The sequence below is a fragment of the Madurella fahalii genome, assembly GCF_045866475.1.
Source record: "Madurella fahalii IFM 68171 DNA, scaffold_3, whole genome shotgun sequence".
Lineage (NCBI taxonomy): Eukaryota > Fungi > Ascomycota > Sordariomycetes > Sordariales > Madurella > Madurella fahalii.
Window position 1 is genome coordinate 4,603,008 of NW_027263973.1, and position 19,911 is coordinate 4,622,918.

The 19,911-nt window shown below is 48.4% G+C and overlaps 4 protein-coding genes across 4 annotated transcripts; 2 read left to right on the forward strand and 2 right to left on the reverse strand.

The window, feature by feature from the left end:
- Positions 1 to 9,443: 9,443 nt before the first annotated feature.
- MFIFM68171_06742 (Nuclear transport factor 2 family protein) lies at positions 9,444 to 11,732 on the reverse strand (the record flags this gene model as incomplete). Its single annotated transcript, XM_071062162.1, has 1 exon — positions 9,444 to 11,732. The coding sequence occupies one exon, from the start codon at positions 11,730 to 11,732 to the stop codon at positions 9,444 to 9,446; it is 2,289 nt and encodes a 762-aa protein (XP_070918263.1).
- A 570-nt stretch (positions 11,733 to 12,302) lies between these two features.
- MFIFM68171_06743 (uncharacterized protein) lies at positions 12,303 to 15,709 on the reverse strand (the record flags this gene model as incomplete). The annotated part of the gene is made up of 7 exons (XM_071062163.1): positions 12,303 to 12,420; positions 12,671 to 14,498; positions 14,569 to 14,734; positions 14,813 to 15,055; positions 15,116 to 15,181; positions 15,253 to 15,538; positions 15,645 to 15,709. 7 exons carry the CDS (start codon positions 15,707 to 15,709, stop codon positions 12,303 to 12,305), a joined length of 2,772 nt encoding a protein of 923 aa, XP_070918264.1.
- A 650-nt stretch (positions 15,710 to 16,359) lies between these two features.
- On the forward strand, positions 16,360 to 17,265 carry MFIFM68171_06744 (uncharacterized protein; the record flags this gene model as incomplete). The annotated part of the gene is made up of 1 exon (XM_071062164.1): positions 16,360 to 17,265. The coding sequence occupies one exon, from the start codon at positions 16,360 to 16,362 to the stop codon at positions 17,263 to 17,265; it is 906 nt and encodes a 301-aa protein (XP_070918265.1).
- A 947-nt stretch (positions 17,266 to 18,212) lies between these two features.
- MFIFM68171_06745 (uncharacterized protein) lies at positions 18,213 to 19,624 on the forward strand (the record flags this gene model as incomplete). The annotated part of the gene is made up of 2 exons (XM_071062165.1): positions 18,213 to 18,606; positions 18,678 to 19,624. The coding sequence occupies 2 exons, from the start codon at positions 18,213 to 18,215 to the stop codon at positions 19,622 to 19,624; spliced, it is 1,341 nt and encodes a 446-aa protein (XP_070918266.1).
- Positions 19,625 to 19,911: the final 287 nt, after the last annotated feature.

Below are 19,911 nucleotides of genomic sequence, written 5' to 3' on the forward strand. Positions count from 1 at the left end.
ATGTATTCGCTCGGTACTTAAAAACACTAACCTTCGTTCCGGCGAGGTCTTTATAATTGACTGTTCTTTCGAGTAGTTGACCTCCTCGCGTTGCTCCTATTGCAATATAAAGAAAGAGTTGTGTATGCCGGTAAGTTGTATATATTTTCGGTGGATTAGCGGGGGATTTGCTAACGATTGTAGGCTGCTACCGGAATAGTTGGTGACTCTGTTGACCTTATAATCTTTATCGACGTAGCTCGTACTATCGTCGATTATCGTATAGAGGACGCTGAAAGCGAGTTCGATAAGGAGGGTAATCGCCCTCAAGTTTCTACGTTGTCTCGCCGTAGCTATAAGAAGATCGCTACCGTTGTTAAAGATCTAGTCGGGGCTTTCGATGCTACTGAGACCGCTTATCGCCGCCAATTCGGTATTTCCGGTACTACTAAACCGTCTTCTATAAATATATTTATCTCACTTGTCTTTGTATACAAATTGCTGATATCTCGATAGTAAGTTTATATAGTATATTGCTCTATAGTCGTATTGTATAGCTAACTCTGCTTATAGCAGTTGTCCTGCCCTAGCTGGAACTACGGCTATAATATCGAGGTCAGTCTCAGTTACTATATTCCTACTAAGTTATTGCTGACTTTTCGTAGTATGAGTCTGAGATGTATGCCTAGGAGGTACAGTCTGTCGTTTGTCTATCGTTTAGTGATATTGGTTTTGTAGGTTGGTTGGGCACTAAGTACTGTTTCCTTAAGAAGGTTAAGGAGGAGATTGCTACTAATATAGAGGATATGGAGACCTAGTAGGTTTAGGTAGAGGTAGCTCCTGATTTGGAGCTGGTACCGACTTCAATTTTCTGAGGTTTATATTGTTTTCGGGGGGTTTTTCTATAGTGTTTCGGTTGGAGTTGGCGTCTGGTATACCCCGAGATATAGCTTTATATAGGTAGATATTAATTAATATCTTGTTACCTGCGCTTTCGCTAGTTTTTACATGTTTTTCAAAATTGTGATACTAACTTAGGTACATTCGCTATATCTTCCTCTAATACCTATTGATTGTATTCCGAAGGCCAGCCTGCCTATTTGACTAAAAAGAAGGTTTTACCCTGGAATTTTCTCTTATTTCGAATCTCTTTAACTTTCTACTCTCCGTCGTCCTCAAGGTCTGGTATCGGCATCACAGACGAATCGTCTCCTTTTTAGCTATACTACAGTTCTAACATTAATATAGGAAATATATTATATAAACGATTGTATTTATCCGGGAGTACCAGACAATACGCCAGTAATTCGACTCAGTTTAGAATACGAAATAGACTGATAAACTTGGGTACTAATTTCCTCGGTAACTTAAATCTCAAATTTTAGGTTAACAATAATACCAAACTTCTATTCTTAAACTCCTTTTTTATATACTTCTCGTTGTAATATCATTTCTGGACTACTATAGCTTCAGCCCAATTTTGTTCTAACTGTTTTTTTAGCTTAGTAAGTTTTTTAATTCTTTTAATTGCACTGGATATCCTCCTCTCTTATATATCGTTTTCGATATAGCGGGAAATTGGAGGTTAATAACCTATTAATGCTTTAAAGGGACTTATTTTAATTATAGAATTAACAGTACTGTTGATAATAAATTCTACTTCTAGGAGGAGATTTACCTAGGTAATTTGGTTTTGGTATACGAAGTAACGGAGGTATTGAATAAGTGTTTGATTTATTCGCTCCGTTTACCTGTCGGTTTGTAGATAAAAAGCGGTTGAAAGCCGCTTATATACCTTTTGTAGGTAATATAAATCGCTCTAAAACTGTAATGTAAAAATAGAACCTTGATTACTGACGTAACTATTAATGGAGCTATATTTGAGTTCAATTTCTTTGTAAATAAGCTCTGCTAATTCTTAGCTGGTGATGGTAGTAGATATTGGGAAGAATCGGTTTATCTTCGTATACCGATCGACAATTACTAGAATTGTGTCCTTCTCGGAGCTATTAGGACTCTTTATTATAGGAAAACCTATAATGAAGTCTATAGTAATCTCGCTCTAAGGTTGTATAGGAATCGGTAACAATTTGAGTGACTATTGGGGATAATACAGCACCTCAGTCAAGGTTACGGTACCCGGGACACGGCCGCAACGTCTGGAACAGAGCTTCGGCATCTGGAACAGAACTTCAGCACCCGGAATAAGGCCACAACGCCCAGAACAGGGCTCTGGCACCTGGAACAGGGCGTTAGCACCCGGAACAAGGTCTAGCATCTCCAAACGCACTATAATCTCACCTGTGGAGCGAAGGAATCTCGTATTCAAATTCCGCCACCATAATCTTACGTGAGGAGCGAAGGAATCTCGTATTCAAGGAGATCTTCAAAATCAGCCCCATAGTAAGCAGGTGATCTATAATAAGCCCCCCTTTCCAATTATCCCGAAGGCTGAAACGGCCGACAAGATCAAATCTATTGTAACGAGAGTCTCTAGACGAAGGTCAGGAGGACCCGCCGAATGATGCTGGATGATGTCACGATACAGGATAGATAAGAACCCCGTGAGGGAACTCTCTCACGCGGGGCACTTCTGATCCGCAAGGATCAGTCTCTGTGTAATTGATAGGAGGCTGTTCACCAAGATATCGCCCGCTGGTCCAGGTCTTTTCGGTATCAAGACATCGTGGTCCATCTCCCTCAACGTGTTCCCAGAACAACCCCTTTACATCTATATAACTACGGCTTTCTCTCACTTAGATAGAATTAACAATTAAGCACTTTGAAGTCTTTTCTTCACCTTCCTTCTTTTCTATCATCCACTGTATGCCTTACCTAATTAACAGTGACCTATACGGCTTATACTGTCTTGTCTTGTTGACTTAGTAGGTGTAGTAGGTTTTGCAGTAGTTTTTAATATCTTTGGTTATACTATGCCAGAAGTATTTTCTTTATAATAGTTCAAGAGTCTTCTCGATATTAAAATGACCTGCTAACGGATTGTTATAAAAAAGCTGGAGTAACTCCTATTTAACGGCTTGCTCTGCCGAGACGAATAATCGTCCTTGATATAGCAATTCTTATTCGTATCTAAGTGCCTATTCGGGCGAAATTCTCTAGTTTCGGACTGGACTTACCAGCCTTTCCTTGATTTTTAGAGTTACTAGATCTGTAGCTTATAGCTCTAGGATTAATTCTTATTATAGATTTCGACGGGTCTGTAGTATAAACCACTTCTAGTCGAGCGTGCTCTTTCGTATATTGACGAGTAATAATTTGCTTTCGTCTAAGCTAATCAGCTTCTTGGTAATCCTGAGGTTCTAGTAGGTAAATACTTAGCGATCTTACGGTGACTTCTGAGAGACAATCTATTGTTTTGGGTTTCTAACTGGCTAGTTTGCTAAAGTCCTATATACTGGTATCTTCGCTATTCTCTGGTATATAGTGAGCTCTCTTGACCTCTTCTGCGGTCGTCTTTCCGACTTAGGTACTGGCTAATTTGCTAGGGTTTCTTGTACGAGCTAATTTGCTCTCTTCTGTATAATGGGCAATCTTGTTTCTTTCTGCGATTAGCTTTCTGATCTGGTTTGCCCGAGTAATTTGCTTTTAAAAGTAGGTATCTATTCGAGTCTGTTAGGACGTTCTTTGTCCTTGTAATCTGGTCTTCTCGAGGAGCTATTGGCTGGATTTCGCTTCCTAGGCTGATGTTTGATGGTGAAATCAAATCCTACTAGATATATATACTATCTAGCCTATTAGCTGTTTAATCGGTTTTGCTTTATAAACTTTTATAGGTTATTATAATCCGAAAATACAGTGACTTTATAGCGACTCCCTTTAATATAGTGTCGCTAATGCTTGAAGGCTTCTATAATAGCTATTATCTTCTTATTAGGAGTTCTATAGTCTTAGGCCGGTCTAGAAAACTTTGCTGACTAGAATGTAACGGGATGTTTTCGGCTCCCTTTCGGGACCTACGATAGGATAGCTTCTATTGTAAAGTTAGAGGTATCTGTCTTAATGATAATAGGGAGTTCGGGGTCGAAATAATATAAAACTAGTGTATCTTAAAATACTTTTTTAAGTCGTATAAATGCTATACGCTCTTCAGCCTCTAACCAGAGGGTTCTCGGTTTTCATCTATTCTGTAACCTCTTTAGTAAATTACTCAACGGTAATGTAATCTCCGAATAACCTTGAATAAATCGACAGTAAAAATTATAAAATTCTAAGAAAATTTAGATATCCCGATAGGATTATAGTTTAGGCTAATCTTAGATAGTCTGAATTCGTGCCGAATCTATGCCGATACCTTCAGGAATTAAAATATAACCTAGAAATTCTACTTTATCCTGATAAAATGAATACTTGCTAGGCTTATAGTATAATTGCGCTTGTCTCAGGCATTCTAGAACTTGTCGGAGGTAAGTCGTATAGGTTTCCCAGTTTAGGGAGAAGATTAAAATGTCATCTAAATAATATATATAACAATCGTCTAGTAGCCCGTTTAAGGCAGTCTAAATATAATTTTAGAAAGTTACGGGAGTATTTGTTAGACCAAAAGGTATAATAAGATACTTAAATAGACTGTATCAGGTGCAGAAGACCGTCTTCTATTCGTCTCCTTCTCGGATGCAAAACCGGTAGTATACCTCTTTTAGGTCCAACTTTATAAAATACTTTGCTCCGGATACCCGGTCTAAGAGTTCCAAGATCAACGGTAAAGGGTACCGATTTTTAACCGTTATCCGGTTGAGTCTACGGTAATCTATATATAAGTATAGGGTACTATCTTTCTTCGGGACGAATAAGATAGGGCTTATAGCTGAACTCTGGGATAGGCGAATGCGGCCTTTTACTAGGTTTTTGTATAGATATTCCTCTAAAATCGAAAGTTTATGTTGTAATAGAGGGTAAAGAGGTCTAATAGGAGGAATAGTATTAGGGAGTAGATTAATAGTATAATCAATGCTTTTGAAAGAAGGTAAAATATCTATATTACTGGAGTTTATAATATCTATAAAGTCTGAGATTTCAGGAGGGATATCTTCAGGTTTTCGGGAGGTATTCTCCTCTTCCTCCTCTAGAAAAAGCGCCTCCGGTATGTCTGGGTACTGTATTAAGGAGTAAATACAAGCTTCTCTTCGATATATTTTTAAGAATTTCTTCGGGTTTTCAATCCGAATATACTCCGATTCCGTTATAAACCACTATAAATTCCCTTCTAGGTATAATAAGATCTTATAGGATATTAAACTTAGTATCCTAAGAAGAATAGGGGAATCGTTTGTGATAGGGGGTAATTGATAGCGGTATAAGAAATGTATGTTCTTTTGGTAATTCCTTAGTAGTCTGTCAGTTCCAAGGGAACTTTATAAATATCAAATGCTTTAACGATATGATAGTCTATAAACCGAATACAGGGTAATTATATCCTGATCTATCAGAGTTTCCTCTGCTTTACGAACTCCAGACTAATAACATTAATCTCTGCTTTAGTATCGAGATTGACTATAATGGATTTAGGGGTATAGTTCAATAAGGTTACAGAAATATATATTCGTTCTTTGATTGGAACTCTTGGTACATCGTTTTCACCGACGTGATCGGGGTTTATATCTGCCAGTATCTGCCATTTCCCCGCCGATTTAGGTACTATCCCCTACCTCGATAACTGGGGTACCTAGTAGCTTTGTTTACTAATACTCCCTTTTATAGGCAGTTATTAGCAAAATAGGTGTTACTACTATAAACAAAACAAGTTAAAGGGTTTCCCTAACTGTCTATAGAGTTCAGCTGATTAAAATGAGATGGGGTTGATATAAGGTAGTCGTCAGGTTTCGTATATAGCGTTGTTGACTGTACGTTTTGTTGGTGATAACGGGATAATAATGCTCTTCGAGGATAAAATAACGATTTATAGGTTAGAGAAGAATGTAATAAAGGAGAAGAGTAAGAAGGATATCGGGACGAATATTTAAGAGCCTTCTAAGGGTATACTAAATTTAGGTAGCGAATTTGACTATCTCTTCCCGAGTCTCTAGCTTATTATAGACGTATAAGTTGATATAGTTACTAATTATAGATAAAAGCTTTGTATAAAAGGTAAGAGTATAAGCCTTTTCGTCCTACTTTAGGAATTAGGCCTTAAAGGATTCTAAGTACTGATAAAAGTCTAAGGGAGACTAATTTTCTTATTACTTAGTATTATTGAGCTGCTTTATAACAATAGATTCTTAATCTATAAGATCTCGAATACAATTTAGTATCCAATCTTCAAACGTTTTCTAGTCGTTTTCGGCCTCTTATTATATATCTATCGGAAGATTGTTATAATGACTGTACTATCGATTGCAAAGACGTTCTTCTATTTGATCCAAGGCAAAAAGGATCCGGTTTATATCCGTTTTAAACCGTTTTAAGTCTCCTATAAATACTCGCTATAGATCTTAGAGCCATTCTAAATGGCGTCAATAGATAGTATTATTAGGGAACTAAATCAGATACTTTACCTTAATCGCCTTTCGGTCCTCATTATAGTCACTAGAACCTGCTAAATGAGAACGATATCGCCTACGTTTCGGTGAGGATTCGCCTAGTAAGATGCCTAGCTTCCGAAGCAAACCCTCTTCTTGTTCTCGCAGTTGTTTCAGCGCTTCCAGTTGCTGTATCCGAAGACAGGTTGATTCCAATAGGTTATTATGGTGAGGAGCTTAACGCGGAACCCGGGAGTCCAAAAGGGTATATGAAGATATGCGAGGTCGAAATCCTGGTGATTCCGACTGATGAAGGCGTACAGGATTTATAGGTAATTGGGGGGTGTTTTCCCCTGGACTCGACTCTACTCCTAGCTCACGAGAGGTACTTATCGTAGGTGCCATCTCGGCTAACGGTAGAACAGAAGGATCAGAATTGTAAAGGGGGTTGTTCTGGGAATACGTTGAGGGAGATGGACTACGATGTCTCAGTACCGAAAAGGGTTTGATCAGTAGGCGATAGCTTCACGAACAGCCTTCTATTGTCATTGACTATATAGAGACTGATCCTTACGGATCAGAAGTGCCCTGTGTGAGAGAGTTTCCTTATAAGGTTCTTATCTATCCTGTATCGTGACATCATCCAGCATCATTCGACGGGTCCTCCTGACTTTCGTCCGGAGACTCTCGTTATATCCGGGTTCGTGTTTTGCAGATCCAGGATCCAGCTTCCTGATCCTTTTGACACAACCCTTTTTGACATGTTCAATACATAATTGAGCTATATATACACGCATTTCATCCTTGGCTCGCGTATATAGAAGATATGGCCAACCAATTGCTACGCAAACGTGATATACCGCCTGTTGGTATACGATAGACTTATAACTTCGTCAAGCGCCAACTAGAACTTTGAATGTATTTTACACGTAAATACAACTACCAGAGAGTCAAATACGAAGATCTAAAAGTTATTCGCAAGTGGTTTGTACTCATATACAACATTAAGGTCAAATATGGTATTCTCGACGACGATTCGTATAACTTCGATAATACTGGGTTTATAATAGACATTATTATCGCCTCTATAGTAGTTACTACCTCAAATAGCTGCAGTAGGGCTAAATAAGCCTAGCTTGGTAATCGAGAGTGGGCTACAGTTATCTAAGAAGTAAATGTCTTAGGCTGGGCTATCCTACTATTTATTATCTTAGCTAGGCAATATCACTTTACTAATTTGTATCAAGAGTATAACCTTCTGGCTACCTGGTGTATTACAATAACTAATAATAGTTGGACTACTAATAAGAAAGGTATAGATTGGACTCGGCACTTTGATTTGTATATAGTATCTTATACGAAAGGTAAATATCAGCTACTAATCCTTAACAGCCACGATAGCTACTACTCCAAAGAATTCGAGATATACTACCAGGAGCACAATATTATTACACTTTATATACCTCCGCACTCTTCACACATACTCCAGCCATTAGATATTAGCTGTTTTGAGTTATTGAAAAAGGTATATAGCTACTAAATTAAGCAGTTGATATAGATAAACATCATATACATCAGTAAATTGGAGTTTCTTTATACATTCAGAGAGGTGTTTTTTACTTTAATTACAGAAAGTAATATCTAAGGGGGATTTGCTAGAGCCGGGCTTATGCCGTACGATCCAGAAAGGGTGATATCTAAGCTGGATATACGTATTCGGACTCCAATACCCCTAGTCTCAAGCTCAGGCACGGCACTACCTTGGCTCTCTCAAACACCATATAACCCTCGAGAAGCCACTTCACAGTCAGAGCTTATCAAAAATCGAATATCCAACCATCATAGTAGCTCTCAATACCTAGTTGGCTGCTGTGGACCGATTAGCTAAAGGTATAATAGCTGTAATGCATGAGGTTACTCTTCTGCGTACGGAGGTCTCAGTACATCAAAAGGCTAATAAGGGGCTTAGTAAGCGACGGAGAGCCAAAAAACACGTGTATGGCTTGGAGGGTCACTTACTGTACAGGAGGCACAGGATCTACTAGATCAGAAGGCAGTAGGTGAGCAGTTGGTCCAAGAAACGCGACAAAATGGTGGTAGTGCAAGGGGGTCTCGTACGAAGATTCGGTGCTGTAGCGTGTGCGGAAAGCCTGGGCATAATGCACGCACATGCAAAGAGGCTGCAGAATCATCTGATTCATCTGTTTCTGATTCAGTTATTATTATTTCCTAGTGTTGTGGTTGTGTAATTGAAGATAGATGTGGTGGGATAGTAGAAAATAGATCGCTCGCTTATCATGCACATTAAATCTAGTATTCTTTATTGTACTAGTCTTTTACTCATAAGCGTCTTTTCTCTAGAAGTAACTGTAATCCGGCTAGATTTAAAAAGGGATATTGTGTTAATTGAGTCTTGAATCTGGAGTAAGTAGAAGAGGGGTTAAATTTACAACGCGTAGCGTATAGATTGAACTGGGTTCGGAAAAGCATCTCTGCAAATCTCGTTCCATTTTTAGTCCACGGTAACTCCTAGCCGAGGGTAGTAGAAATGAGGCTCCCTAGCTGCGCCGTAATTAGCATACTATACACACCTGCTATCTAGGCAGGCATATCTACTAAGCAAGTTAAAGCAGCGGTATTACAGGTGTATCTACGAAAGAGGAAATTTTCAATGATTAGTTTCGTCTTTTATATTAGGTTGTTATGGTAGAGTGAAATAGATCGTTGGAAGCTAAGGTACATAACTCTTATTGTTTTGCTGACTATGTATCCAGGCGCTGTAGAAACACGGGAACGTAAAACGGGGAAGAAGAGAAGAAAGAGCGTTACTGGGATGGGTGTGAAAGTACTTCCCTGCCACTATCCCGCACAAGATGTATATATGGCATACTTGTAACAAGCCTCATAGTTTTAGAAAGACATCCCTATTTTTCAAACCCGACCTCCTGCTGGAACGCATACCTGTTTGACCCCGACATCTTGAGCTCCCTAGAAGATGAGTCTAGTTTGCCCCGGTTTCAACCGCTCACTTCCCCCATAGACTACCACTAGGGTCCTTGTTCCATTCCCGGCCTCGGGCACCTCCAATGTAACACTCTCTTCCCCATCCAGCTTCCCCTCGGTCACCACCTCCCCCGTGCTCTCCACCATCACCACCACAACCCCCACCACTGGTTCCTCCGGCCCGGCTGCAACGCTAACCGTCACCTCCGTCCCGTTCCTCACCGTCTTAACCAAACTCGGCCCCGTAGGCGGCTCCTGGTACCCATTCTCTAACAATGCCCAATTCGATCTCGCCTTACAAGGCACACACCCGGGCCAGTACCACTCGGGCAGCCGCCCGGACACGGGGTTCCGAAACGCCCACCACATCCTCCGTATGTCGGGCCACACGGTCAGCGGCGGCTTGCCCCCAGCCAGGCCGACCTCCCTCTCGCCCATGGCATCATCGGTCAGGGCCAGATCGGGCGGGTACTCGGTGAGCAGCGGATCGACGCGGCTGCTGTTTGCGGGGGAGGACGGGTCCCTGGGGTTGACGGCAGCCCAGCCGGCGGTCCAGTTGACCGACTGCCAGTAGAACTCGTCGATGGCGAGGTCCCACAGCTTCCAGAGCAGGGTGCCGTTGCGGTCCTCGAGGGCCATCTGGTCGTGGTAGACGGCGCCGTTGAAGCCGCCGACGCCGGGGAAGCCGCCGCGCGTGGCGTTGGACGTGCCCCACTGCAACAGCCGCGCGCGGTACGTCACGGACCGCCCGTCGCGCGACACCAGCGCCACTGGCTGCGGCCGCCAGTGGAACGGCACCCGCGGCCGCAGCGGCGCCGGGTCGTACGTGCTGTACCGCGCCAGGCACGCCTGCGCGATCCGCTCCGGCGTCCGGTACCACCCCACCCCCGGCGACTCCTTGTGCCCGAGCGGGTGGTGCAGGTCCGCGAAGCTCTGGCACCGGATGTCGTCGGCGAAGTAGCCGTAGGCCCCCGAGATGTTCTCCGCGCCGTCGAAAGCTGCCGAGCGGGACAGGCGGCGGGCGAGCTCGGTCAGGGAGGTGGACGGTGCGGCCCGGGAGGGGGTTGTGGTGGGGTTAGGGGTTGGAAGGGAGGACCGGCTGATAGGTAGGAAGGGGGGCGGGGAGGGGGCGGTCTGGTGTGGACGGATGCCGCCTGTTCCCCAGCCGGCGCTGTAGTTCGCCACGACAAGGTGGGTGGTGTTGAGGGAGTGGATCTTCCAGAGGTTGGTGTCGGGGTCTTTGACGAAGCGGTTGAGGAAGACGTTGAACTCCCAAGTCGCAGCGCGGGTTTCGGTGGAACCGATCATGCCAAGCTCGATGCCGCGGGTCGTGGCCTCGCGGCCGTTAGCGTCGACGTTCACGATGGTGTCAAACAGGTTGTGGTCGTTTAGGATGCCGCGGGTTAGGCCCTCCGGCCCCATGCGCTCCAAGGCCTGGCGGACGCTGCCGTTGAAGCGGGTCCCGTCGGCGGTGATTATTGCGTCCTGGGCGAAGAGATCCGCTGCGTCGCTCCACATCCTGCGGTCGACGTAGAAACCGTACGTGTGCTGCAAGTTCCGCACTTCATCCTCCTCGTTGAGTCTGGCGATACGCGCTGAGAGTTCCTCCGCGCTGAACTTCGTCGCGGGGGGCTCATCAGCCGTCTGCGGCGCCAGGACGGGGATGCCGGCCGAGTCTGGGGTGTAATGGTAAGGGATGATGGGTAACGTCCGGCTTCCCGTCCCTGTGTTCCCCCATCCCTCGGCGTAGTCTCCATCAAACTGTGGATAGTAGTGCAGCAACGAGATCTTCCAGCTCCCTTCCACACTGGTGTACTCGTTCTCAAAAACACCACCTTGAATCCGGGTACCGCCACCGCCATCCCCCAACAAACGCAACACTAGCCATCGAGCCTTTGCCGTCAGTCCGTCCGCGGCGAGACTAGTTACGGGCTGGTCGGCAAGCCATGTGCTCAAGGACCCCGGCCGAACACCGTCCATCTCGCCGTGGTCGGTGCGAAGCCAGGACTCGATAGCGGACGGTCCATTTGCGACCAAGCTGTCGCTTGTAGTGTTGCCGACGCGGACAACGCCATTTTCAGCGAAGAGGGACGCCATGTCGGCCCAGCGCCCGAACTGGGCGAGTTGGCAGAATGTGCGCGTCACATCTTTGATCTCGCGGACGGACTCGACTCGCCGGACATCGCGGGCTAGCCAGTCGAGAGTTGTAGCTTTTTGGGCGAGGGTATAGCTGGCTAAGGCGAGCCATGCCAAAGATATGCTGGTGAGCCACATCATGATTGTACTCACTGTAAGGAGTGTAGGCGGGGAGTACTGATCGAAGTCAACTGCGGCCGAAGTGGCGGCGTCGTTGCCAACAAGCCGTCGCTGCGCAAAGCTAGCATGTTCAAGGAGTTTTTTCCGTATTCTCCGCGACCGCTTCAGTTTTGGTCTGCTGAAGTGCTTTCCAGGTTGTTTAGGCACAAGTGATATAACCATCCTCGCATGCCATTAGAGTAGGCGATTTTGCCGAGACGACGACAGCCAATGATTCCTTGGGCGAGCGGTATCACGGTTCTGTTTGCCTGCCAAGAACGGCACTTGATTCTGATCATAGTGGAACTATATAAGAGTAGAACTTGCCACACCGTCCAAACTGTACAACGGGATGAGTTGTGCACTCAAATGAACTACACGTATATAGAATTGTACTGAACCGAGGATTATAAAAATAGGAGAGGGAAAGAAACCCAATTTGATCGGGAGGCTGTGAAGTTCGTAACATCTTGGAAGCCGTCAGACCTGCCACCCCCTTAATCCCTCGTCACCGTCAAGACCAGCAACAACGACAAAGAAACAAGTTGGCTAATGCATGCCATAACGATCCACAACAACCACGACGCTTTGGGCTTGGGGAGCGCGATGCCTGTCGTCGGCCGCGGGTGTGGCGAGGTATGCTGTCCATTTCAATGCCGCCCTCATTCTGAGGCTGTGGATGTCCGGTTACGGAGTGGGGATTGCCAGGCGGTGGTGCTGGGTAAGGCACCACCTCCCTGCCCTCCACTGGGGCCGGTATGAGGGCCCTTGTGTTCGGTGGAACCTCAGGCTCATCCTTGTCCACATCGCTACTGGGAGATTCGGTTGGGGGTCGAATCGAGGCTGCACATGTTCTCGTAGGCCAGTTGTTTTCCGGTTCTTGCCCATCTTGGCCATGTTCGGACCCCGGAACTGACGGAGGTTGTCCCGACCCCGCAGAGCCGGATGGCTGCGGTGTCGGTAGGGAATCTTCTCCGGTGTCTACCCCACAACCTGCCGGCGGCGTCGTTGGCGCCCCCGTCCCTGGTGTGCCTGGCAGGGGTTTCCCTTTGGTTTCTTTGCTCCTGAGTGGTCGGAAGAGAATGTCATCTAACCTGAGTCGACTCACATCCTCGGGATACGGCAGCCTTGGCCACCTCCTGAACAACCACCACACTTCGGTCCAACAGATGGTATGATGCTGGTTCTTGTCTTCCAAACTTTGCTGGCGGGTGATGTCCGCCGAAGAGTTGTGCTGGGTTACAGATGGGTAACCTGCGTCACTTAAATGCTTTGACCAACACAGGGCCGCGTATCGGGCAAATGCATATCTATCGACTCTAGTGCGAATCTTGTCTTCCCATCTCGCGGGGCCGTCATCTCGCGGGTCAAACGGAGGCCCGGAGTCGGCAAAATATTCCATGGTTAAATATGCGACACAGATATTGCCGAGAATGACGTGTGATTGCTCCGTTGCCAGGTAGAAATCTTGGTGAAATGGAATAATCCAGTCCGGGTGCTCTCGCCTCAGCACTTCTGTTGGGGTGGTCAGATACTGCGAGAGGCTGCTGTGGACGGGCTCGATCCCGTCCCCGGAAAACCTGAGGAGCTGGCCGCACAGCTTGTACAGCACCATCTTAGTAGCCGCGGCGGGCATGAGATTGTCCTGCAGCCGGTCATGCTCTGTGACAGCATTTGGGTGTCTGTCTCGGATCTTAGCCATTGCTAGACCGATGTTCAGCTCCTCGGCTCGGAGAGTTTCCTGACGAAACGCAATCCACCTGAACACAGCTTTTGTGTTGTAGTGACCCCCCCATTTCCTCTTGATACGCCCGAGGATCGAGTCATAGAGCTCTGCTAGCGTTCTTGGGAGGCTCTGAAGCTGTTCGGTCAGTTCGCTTCTTGTGGGCAGCCTGTGTTCAAGATCGGCCACCATTACCATGGCCCATAGATACACGCCGTTGGCCCCTCTGACGAGCTCTTTGCACACCATATTTCGGAAGTCCGGCGGATAGTTTGCGTAGCCGGCAAACACATCAAGCTTTTTCTTAACCGTAATAAGCATATCCTTTGAAGTGTCCTTAGCCATGATTGTGTATCGCAGGAACTTGTGCTTGTAGTTCTCCAAACTTGCACAGGGCCGAGACAGTATAAGCAGATGCAAGGAACCGGACGCCGCGTGCCAACTGGACCTCACATTGCTATCGCATTGCTCGAACAAGGTGAGAAAGTAGTCCTGCTCGCCGTCGCCAATCTCATCGAACCCGTCGATAACGACCACTACCCGCCTCCTCTCCGCGCACACCAGTTCGGGGATTATTCGGACCCATAGCGTACTAAGCTCATCCAAGGTCCAAATGTCGGCAACCTTGTCGGCATTCGCGGCCTCGTCGAGCTTGTCGGCGGCAAATTTGTTGATTAAGACGGGGTGTGCCTTGAATACTTGATGAATGGTCGATCGTAAAATGGCAACGCAGGTGTTGCGGTCCGGAAGGGAACCATTGAGGAAACATTGGAGTACTTCTGTTCTCGCATCCCTGACTGTGTTGGCTGTGATGTATCTGGCTAGGTATGTTTTGCCACATGCCAGCTCCCCGTCGATCCATAGCCGGGTGCTGCCGGCGAGATGGTTGCGCCACTTGTTGAAGTCGGGTTGCTCCTGGATCCAGCTGCAGGTTCCTGGCGTGGGTACGAAACCCAGTTGGTACCGGTGGAATCTCTCCGGACAGAGAGAATTGAGCAATTTACGATGTTGATCGCTGACCTCTAAGGGTTCCGCAAGTGGTTAGTCCAGTTGCTTGTGCGAATGCGATGGTCGTGGCGGACGGGAACGTACGTTTTGTCACAGGGGATGCCTCTACTAGACGTTGCAGCATTCTCCCAACCTTCTTGAAATGGTCCCTGTCTGCCTCGCCGAACTGACAGATTCCGTGATGATCGCCACTCAATATGTCGTACTCTTCCCCATCATGATGGAGCCGGCCTTTGTCCCTGTCTACGATCTATGCCGCGGGGGATAGGTGACTAAGTAAGCAGGAGGGTTGCAAAACGCGGTATCAAGCTTAGAAATGGAGACTGACCACACGGCCCAGCTTCTCTGTCTCATGTTCCTCGACAAAACTGATGACTTTCAATCCGCGATGGATGACAAGCGGCATAAAGTCCTCGGTTGTATTTGACAGCCATTCAGACTGGCGCTTGATGTCGTCGCGCATTTTCCTGGACGGGCCGAGAGCGCTGGCGTGGCGGCAGGTAATCACGTCTGACACAAACTGCTGCCAGTGGTCCTGTTCCTGGCCGTAGTGGGGAGTAGCAAAAAAAACCTGGGAAATGAGAAGAGCGGTTATTATATTGCTGCCAATCTGGATTGGGGGTGACCCTACGACGCCACACACCGACCCGGCGATGAACTCGTACCGCTCAGCATCGTTGAAGGCGAGTCGAAGCGCCTAAGAATCGCGGGTCAATGGGATTTACTAACTACGGTAGTGACCGATATGGAGCATGGACGGTTTCTTACCTGCTTTATAATGACGCCACCGGAGCTGTGGCCGACGAATACCAGCGGCCGTAAGGGGGTATTCTCGTCTTCGCGCATGTCGCGGAGCGACACCAGGAGCGACAAGGCATGGTCTCGTATTCTCCTCAGGCCGTTGATGGTTGCATTGTAGCTCCAAGAGAGTACCCGGCAATTGGGGAGGTAGGCGGGCAGGAAATCTCGATGGCAGGGCCACAGAGTGCCGTTCTTATCCCTGGCTCTCCACGTATCTTCGTAGTGGCCGTCCAGCCCGTGGACAAGAACAATGCTGCAACGCGGAGGTGTTAGCACGGCACTTGGCCCCTTGTGTAATGGGCGGCCAGGGCGGGCCGGAGGGATTGATGAAGATAAAGAGAGTCGGGCTGTGGTATTACTCAACGGTCGAACAGTCCGGCGCATCTATTTCGGAAGGATAGAGCTTGTGTAGCCTAGCCGTCATCGCTGACTTTTTGCCGCCTCTTTAGGGTAATTACAAAGTAAGTTATTTCTATCTCCTCTTCCCCCGTTCTCGCTTGCGACTGTGGAATAAATGTTGGAGGGGAGACGACGGCCGTCACTGAGGCAGGGAAACGAGTGAGGCCTCATGGCGGACACAGGAGCGTGCTGCAAAGCCCCACCGATATCGCCGAACTGCCTCCATGCAAGCCACAGATTGCTAGCTCTGCCCCTCGGCGGACCCGCGACCACTCAGCTGCTGGCCATGAAATACTGACCGTTCAGAGCAAACGGTCGTTTCGGTCCGACCTGTGGTCCATGCCGCAATCTCATGCGGACGCCCGTTTCCGGGCTCCGGGCGGCCTCAAAATTTTCATACCCCTGCTGCTTTTCACCAGATGCCCTGTACATTCAAGGCAGTTTGTGGTCGATCCTCAACTGGAATCGCGCCAGATACCGTATACGTGTGCAGCCAACCATCGAGAGTCTCTTCAAGTTCTTAATTACCGAAGACCTACTGTTATTTTGAGTACTGAATTTTCTGCTCGTTTCTTACGCCCTTTCGCCCTTTCCGACCGCCCTTCCCGGCCGTTTTACCCAATTGTCTTTCCGGTTTGAACTTGTTTTCATAGCTCTGCAGCAGCCGTCACCGCCATGGAGCATTCCCCACCAAGTTCGATGTCGGGCCGTGATCAACGGCGGAGTACACGTTCCCCTCTGAGAAACCCATCGGACTTGCAGCTCGGTGGTTCTACTGCTACGATTTCCGAAACGCGGTGGCCATCGAACCCAGAGATTGTTGTGAGCCCTGCTTCGGGCCCGGATTTTGGAAACGATGACGCAGACCTGGTGAGCAGGTCCGGCACCGGGACGAACTCACCCCATGCGTCAACAACCAGAGCCTCTTCTACGTCCCCCGTCTCGCTGCCGGATGATGTAGAGCGACTACTTCAGGATATGAGTCAGGGCTTGACCATCGGACTCGAAAACCAAGAGATCCTGATTAAGAAGTTGTTGCGGGAACGTCGGAATCGTAGTCGGGGTGCAGGTGGGCATGCCGGAGAGGATCCCGACAGGGGTCGCGGAAGAGCAAAGGAAATGGGGAGGAGGAAGGGAAATGTTCGACCGAAGACGAAACAAGGAGAAGAGGAGGAGCTGGACAACGAACTTCTGGAACAACTTCAAGAGGAGCGCCATCGGCGCGAGCAGTTGGAGGCTCAACTACAAGAGGAGCGCCAGAAGAACCGCCAACTGATGAAGGAACTGGACAACGAAAAGGCGTTACATGCCGAGGAGTCGATGAATCTGAAGGCAGTGAAGGACGAGCTCGACCAGGTGAAACAGCTCCACTGGGAAATGAATTACGACTACCAGGACCTCAAAGAGGAAGTCGGGACTCTCCGGGCAAAGCTAGACCACAGTATCCCTCTCGACGATGGGGACGATGGGGCCAGTCTTCTACGACTGATGAAAAAGACCGCCAGGGAAGCTGAACTGGAGGAAACAATCAAGGAGTTGCGGCGCAGGCTGAGGGAATTTGAGAAGCGAACGGGCAGGTAGCTAAAGATCAGCGTTGGGTATTCACAGAAAAGGGCACTCATCCAACGAGTTTAATTGAGTTCATTTCCATGCCGCTACTACGGACCTCTCATTCTTGGTTCTCGAGTATTCACGTTTGACACCTCGCGAGCTACACCACAGCTGTCTTTCTCCTTGGGCAGCCCTAGCCACGGACCGGGCTCCCACCGGGCTCTGCGCACCTCGAGTGCCCGCAGTAACGTGTCCGGTCACCATAGGCAGTTCTCAGCGGGAATCGGATCCAACGCTCTCAGGTTGTTCAACGGGGCTTGTGCAAGCATTGTGCTGCGCCGCGGCAGGTGCCGGTATTTCTCCATGATTCGACGGGTTCCCTTACATCAACAAGAAACGAAGAGGGAAAAGAAGGGAGGGGAGTGGGGCGGAGTCGGGAAGGGGGATCGCGAGTGGCTGGCAGCGTTCGGGTACTCATGCATAATGTGGGCGGCAGTGCCCCGAAGAATCTTCGTGTCCGCAATGAGCTGTGCCTAACCACACTTGCGGCTCCTTTCATTCATCGGGCTTCGACGGTAGCTTCCAATTCAGGACATCCGGGCTTGTTCACGGGACCGGGAATGCCAAATCATCTTTGATGGGACAACGTCGGGTTGCAACAGCGTAAGGTGCCGTAGCCATGGATGAGCTGTCTTGTCTGCCACTCTGTCCATCCAATCCATCGCCCATCACAAGAAGGAGAGCCATGATGATGCGCATCTATATGAAGGGTCTCTATATGGCCATCGATATCCCTTCACTGCAGTTGTCATTGTGTCACGAAACGCGCAGCTCTTTTTACCCATTTTGGTATTGCGCCATTGTCAAGTCTTCACTACTTACGGCGTACTTTTGACAACTTCTGCGCGCCGATTGAGACGGTACCATCCTGCCCACAAACATAACCCTAATCTAATCATCCCTCTGTTCCTGAAGCCATGTTCAGACACCGGCCCCGACCCCTCAAGACGGGATCCCAAGAGGTCGTCAGATCATCTCCCAACTACCTAGCCGATGACAACCCCATTATGCCATCAAGCACCCCTCCGCTGCCTGTGCATTCTGTCAAGCCCTTCCGCCCGGGCGGGAGCGGGATAGATGAGTTCATCCGGACGAACATGAACGGCGCGGAGAGGCCGCGGTCGCCATTCAGCACGATGGGCCTCTCCAACGGAGACGCCCCCCAATCTCAGTACAATAGGACGGTCTTCCCTGGAGGGGAGCGGCCGCTCTCACCACCGCCGTCGGGAGACGATAAAGACGTGCGGCTGGCACCAACGCGCGGCGAGATCAGCCGGCTCGAGGTCGAGGCGCAGCGCAACTTCGACCTCGGTGACCTGGCCAAGCAGAAGTTTGATCGCATGAAGAAGAAGCAGGCGGCAATTGCCGCCGAACACGAGAAGAGCAGCGCGAGTTGGAGGAACGCATCGGCACACTCGAGGCGCAGGTCCAGGCGGCTGGCGATGAGCACAAAACGTTGCAGTCGGAGATCGGCCGGCTGACCGATGACAAACGGGCGCTGCAGAGCCAGACCACCAAACTTGAAGCCGACAACCAATCACTGCAGAAACTGAACCGGACGCTGGAGGAGGAGAAGACGCGGTTCGAGACGGCAGCCACAAAGCTTGCCGACGAGAGGAAGGAGCTCCAAGGATTCGTCACGCAGCTCGACGGCCAGAACAAGGCCCTGCAGGCGGACCTGAACAGGCTCGAGGCCGAACGCATGGGGCTCGAGGACGGTCTCAAGAGGGCGAACAGCGACAAGAAAGGACTCGAAGAGAACGTCAAGCGGCTTGGCAACGAGAAGACGACGCTTGACGAAGCGGTCCGGAAGCTGACGGGCGAAAAGAAGGGACTTGAGGACATGGTCAAGAAGACGGCTGGTGAGAAGAAGGATCTCGAGGCAAGCCTCAAGATGCTCGGCGGCGACAAGAAGACCCTTGAGGACGGTCTCCGCAAGATGACCAGCGAGAAGCAGGCCCTGGAGGAAAGAGTCAGGGCGACGGGCGCCGAGCTGAAGAACGTCGAGGCCCGCCTGGAGAAGATGGTGGTTGATAACAGGGAGCTCGAGGCGAAATGCGAAGCTCAGGGCGAGGAGAACAGGAAACTGATGGAGGAAGTGGATAAGTCCGACCAGGCGCTTTGGGAAAGTAATGAGTTGCTCAGGGAAAAGAATGAGCTGCTCAGGGAAAAGAATGAGTTGCTCAGGGACTGGGAGGACAAGTACGAGATGCTGGCGGCTTCGTTAGGCGAGCCGAGCAAATCGCTAGCGCGGCTAGTCGATAAGCTGGCGGCCAATAACAAATTGCTGGCGATGATGGCCGCTGACCAGGACGATGATGATCTGTAGTAAGTCACGGCCAGTGGTGGTAAGGGCTGGGCGGCTCTCTCTCAAGCGTGGGGCCGTTGAGGCCGGCAGTGCCTAGGTAGCAGCATTAGTGTTAACCTCCACATTCGACACTTTCCCGTGGCTTTTTTTGTTTGATTTTCATTCTGGATTAGATCTCGTCATGGTCTACTCCCTGTCATTCATTTACCTTCTTTTTATTTCGTCAATAAACCAATTTCACCTAGTCATGCCGGCTTCCCCTCATTCACTTGAATCGTCTGCACAGCTGTGATGATGGTCTATCAAAT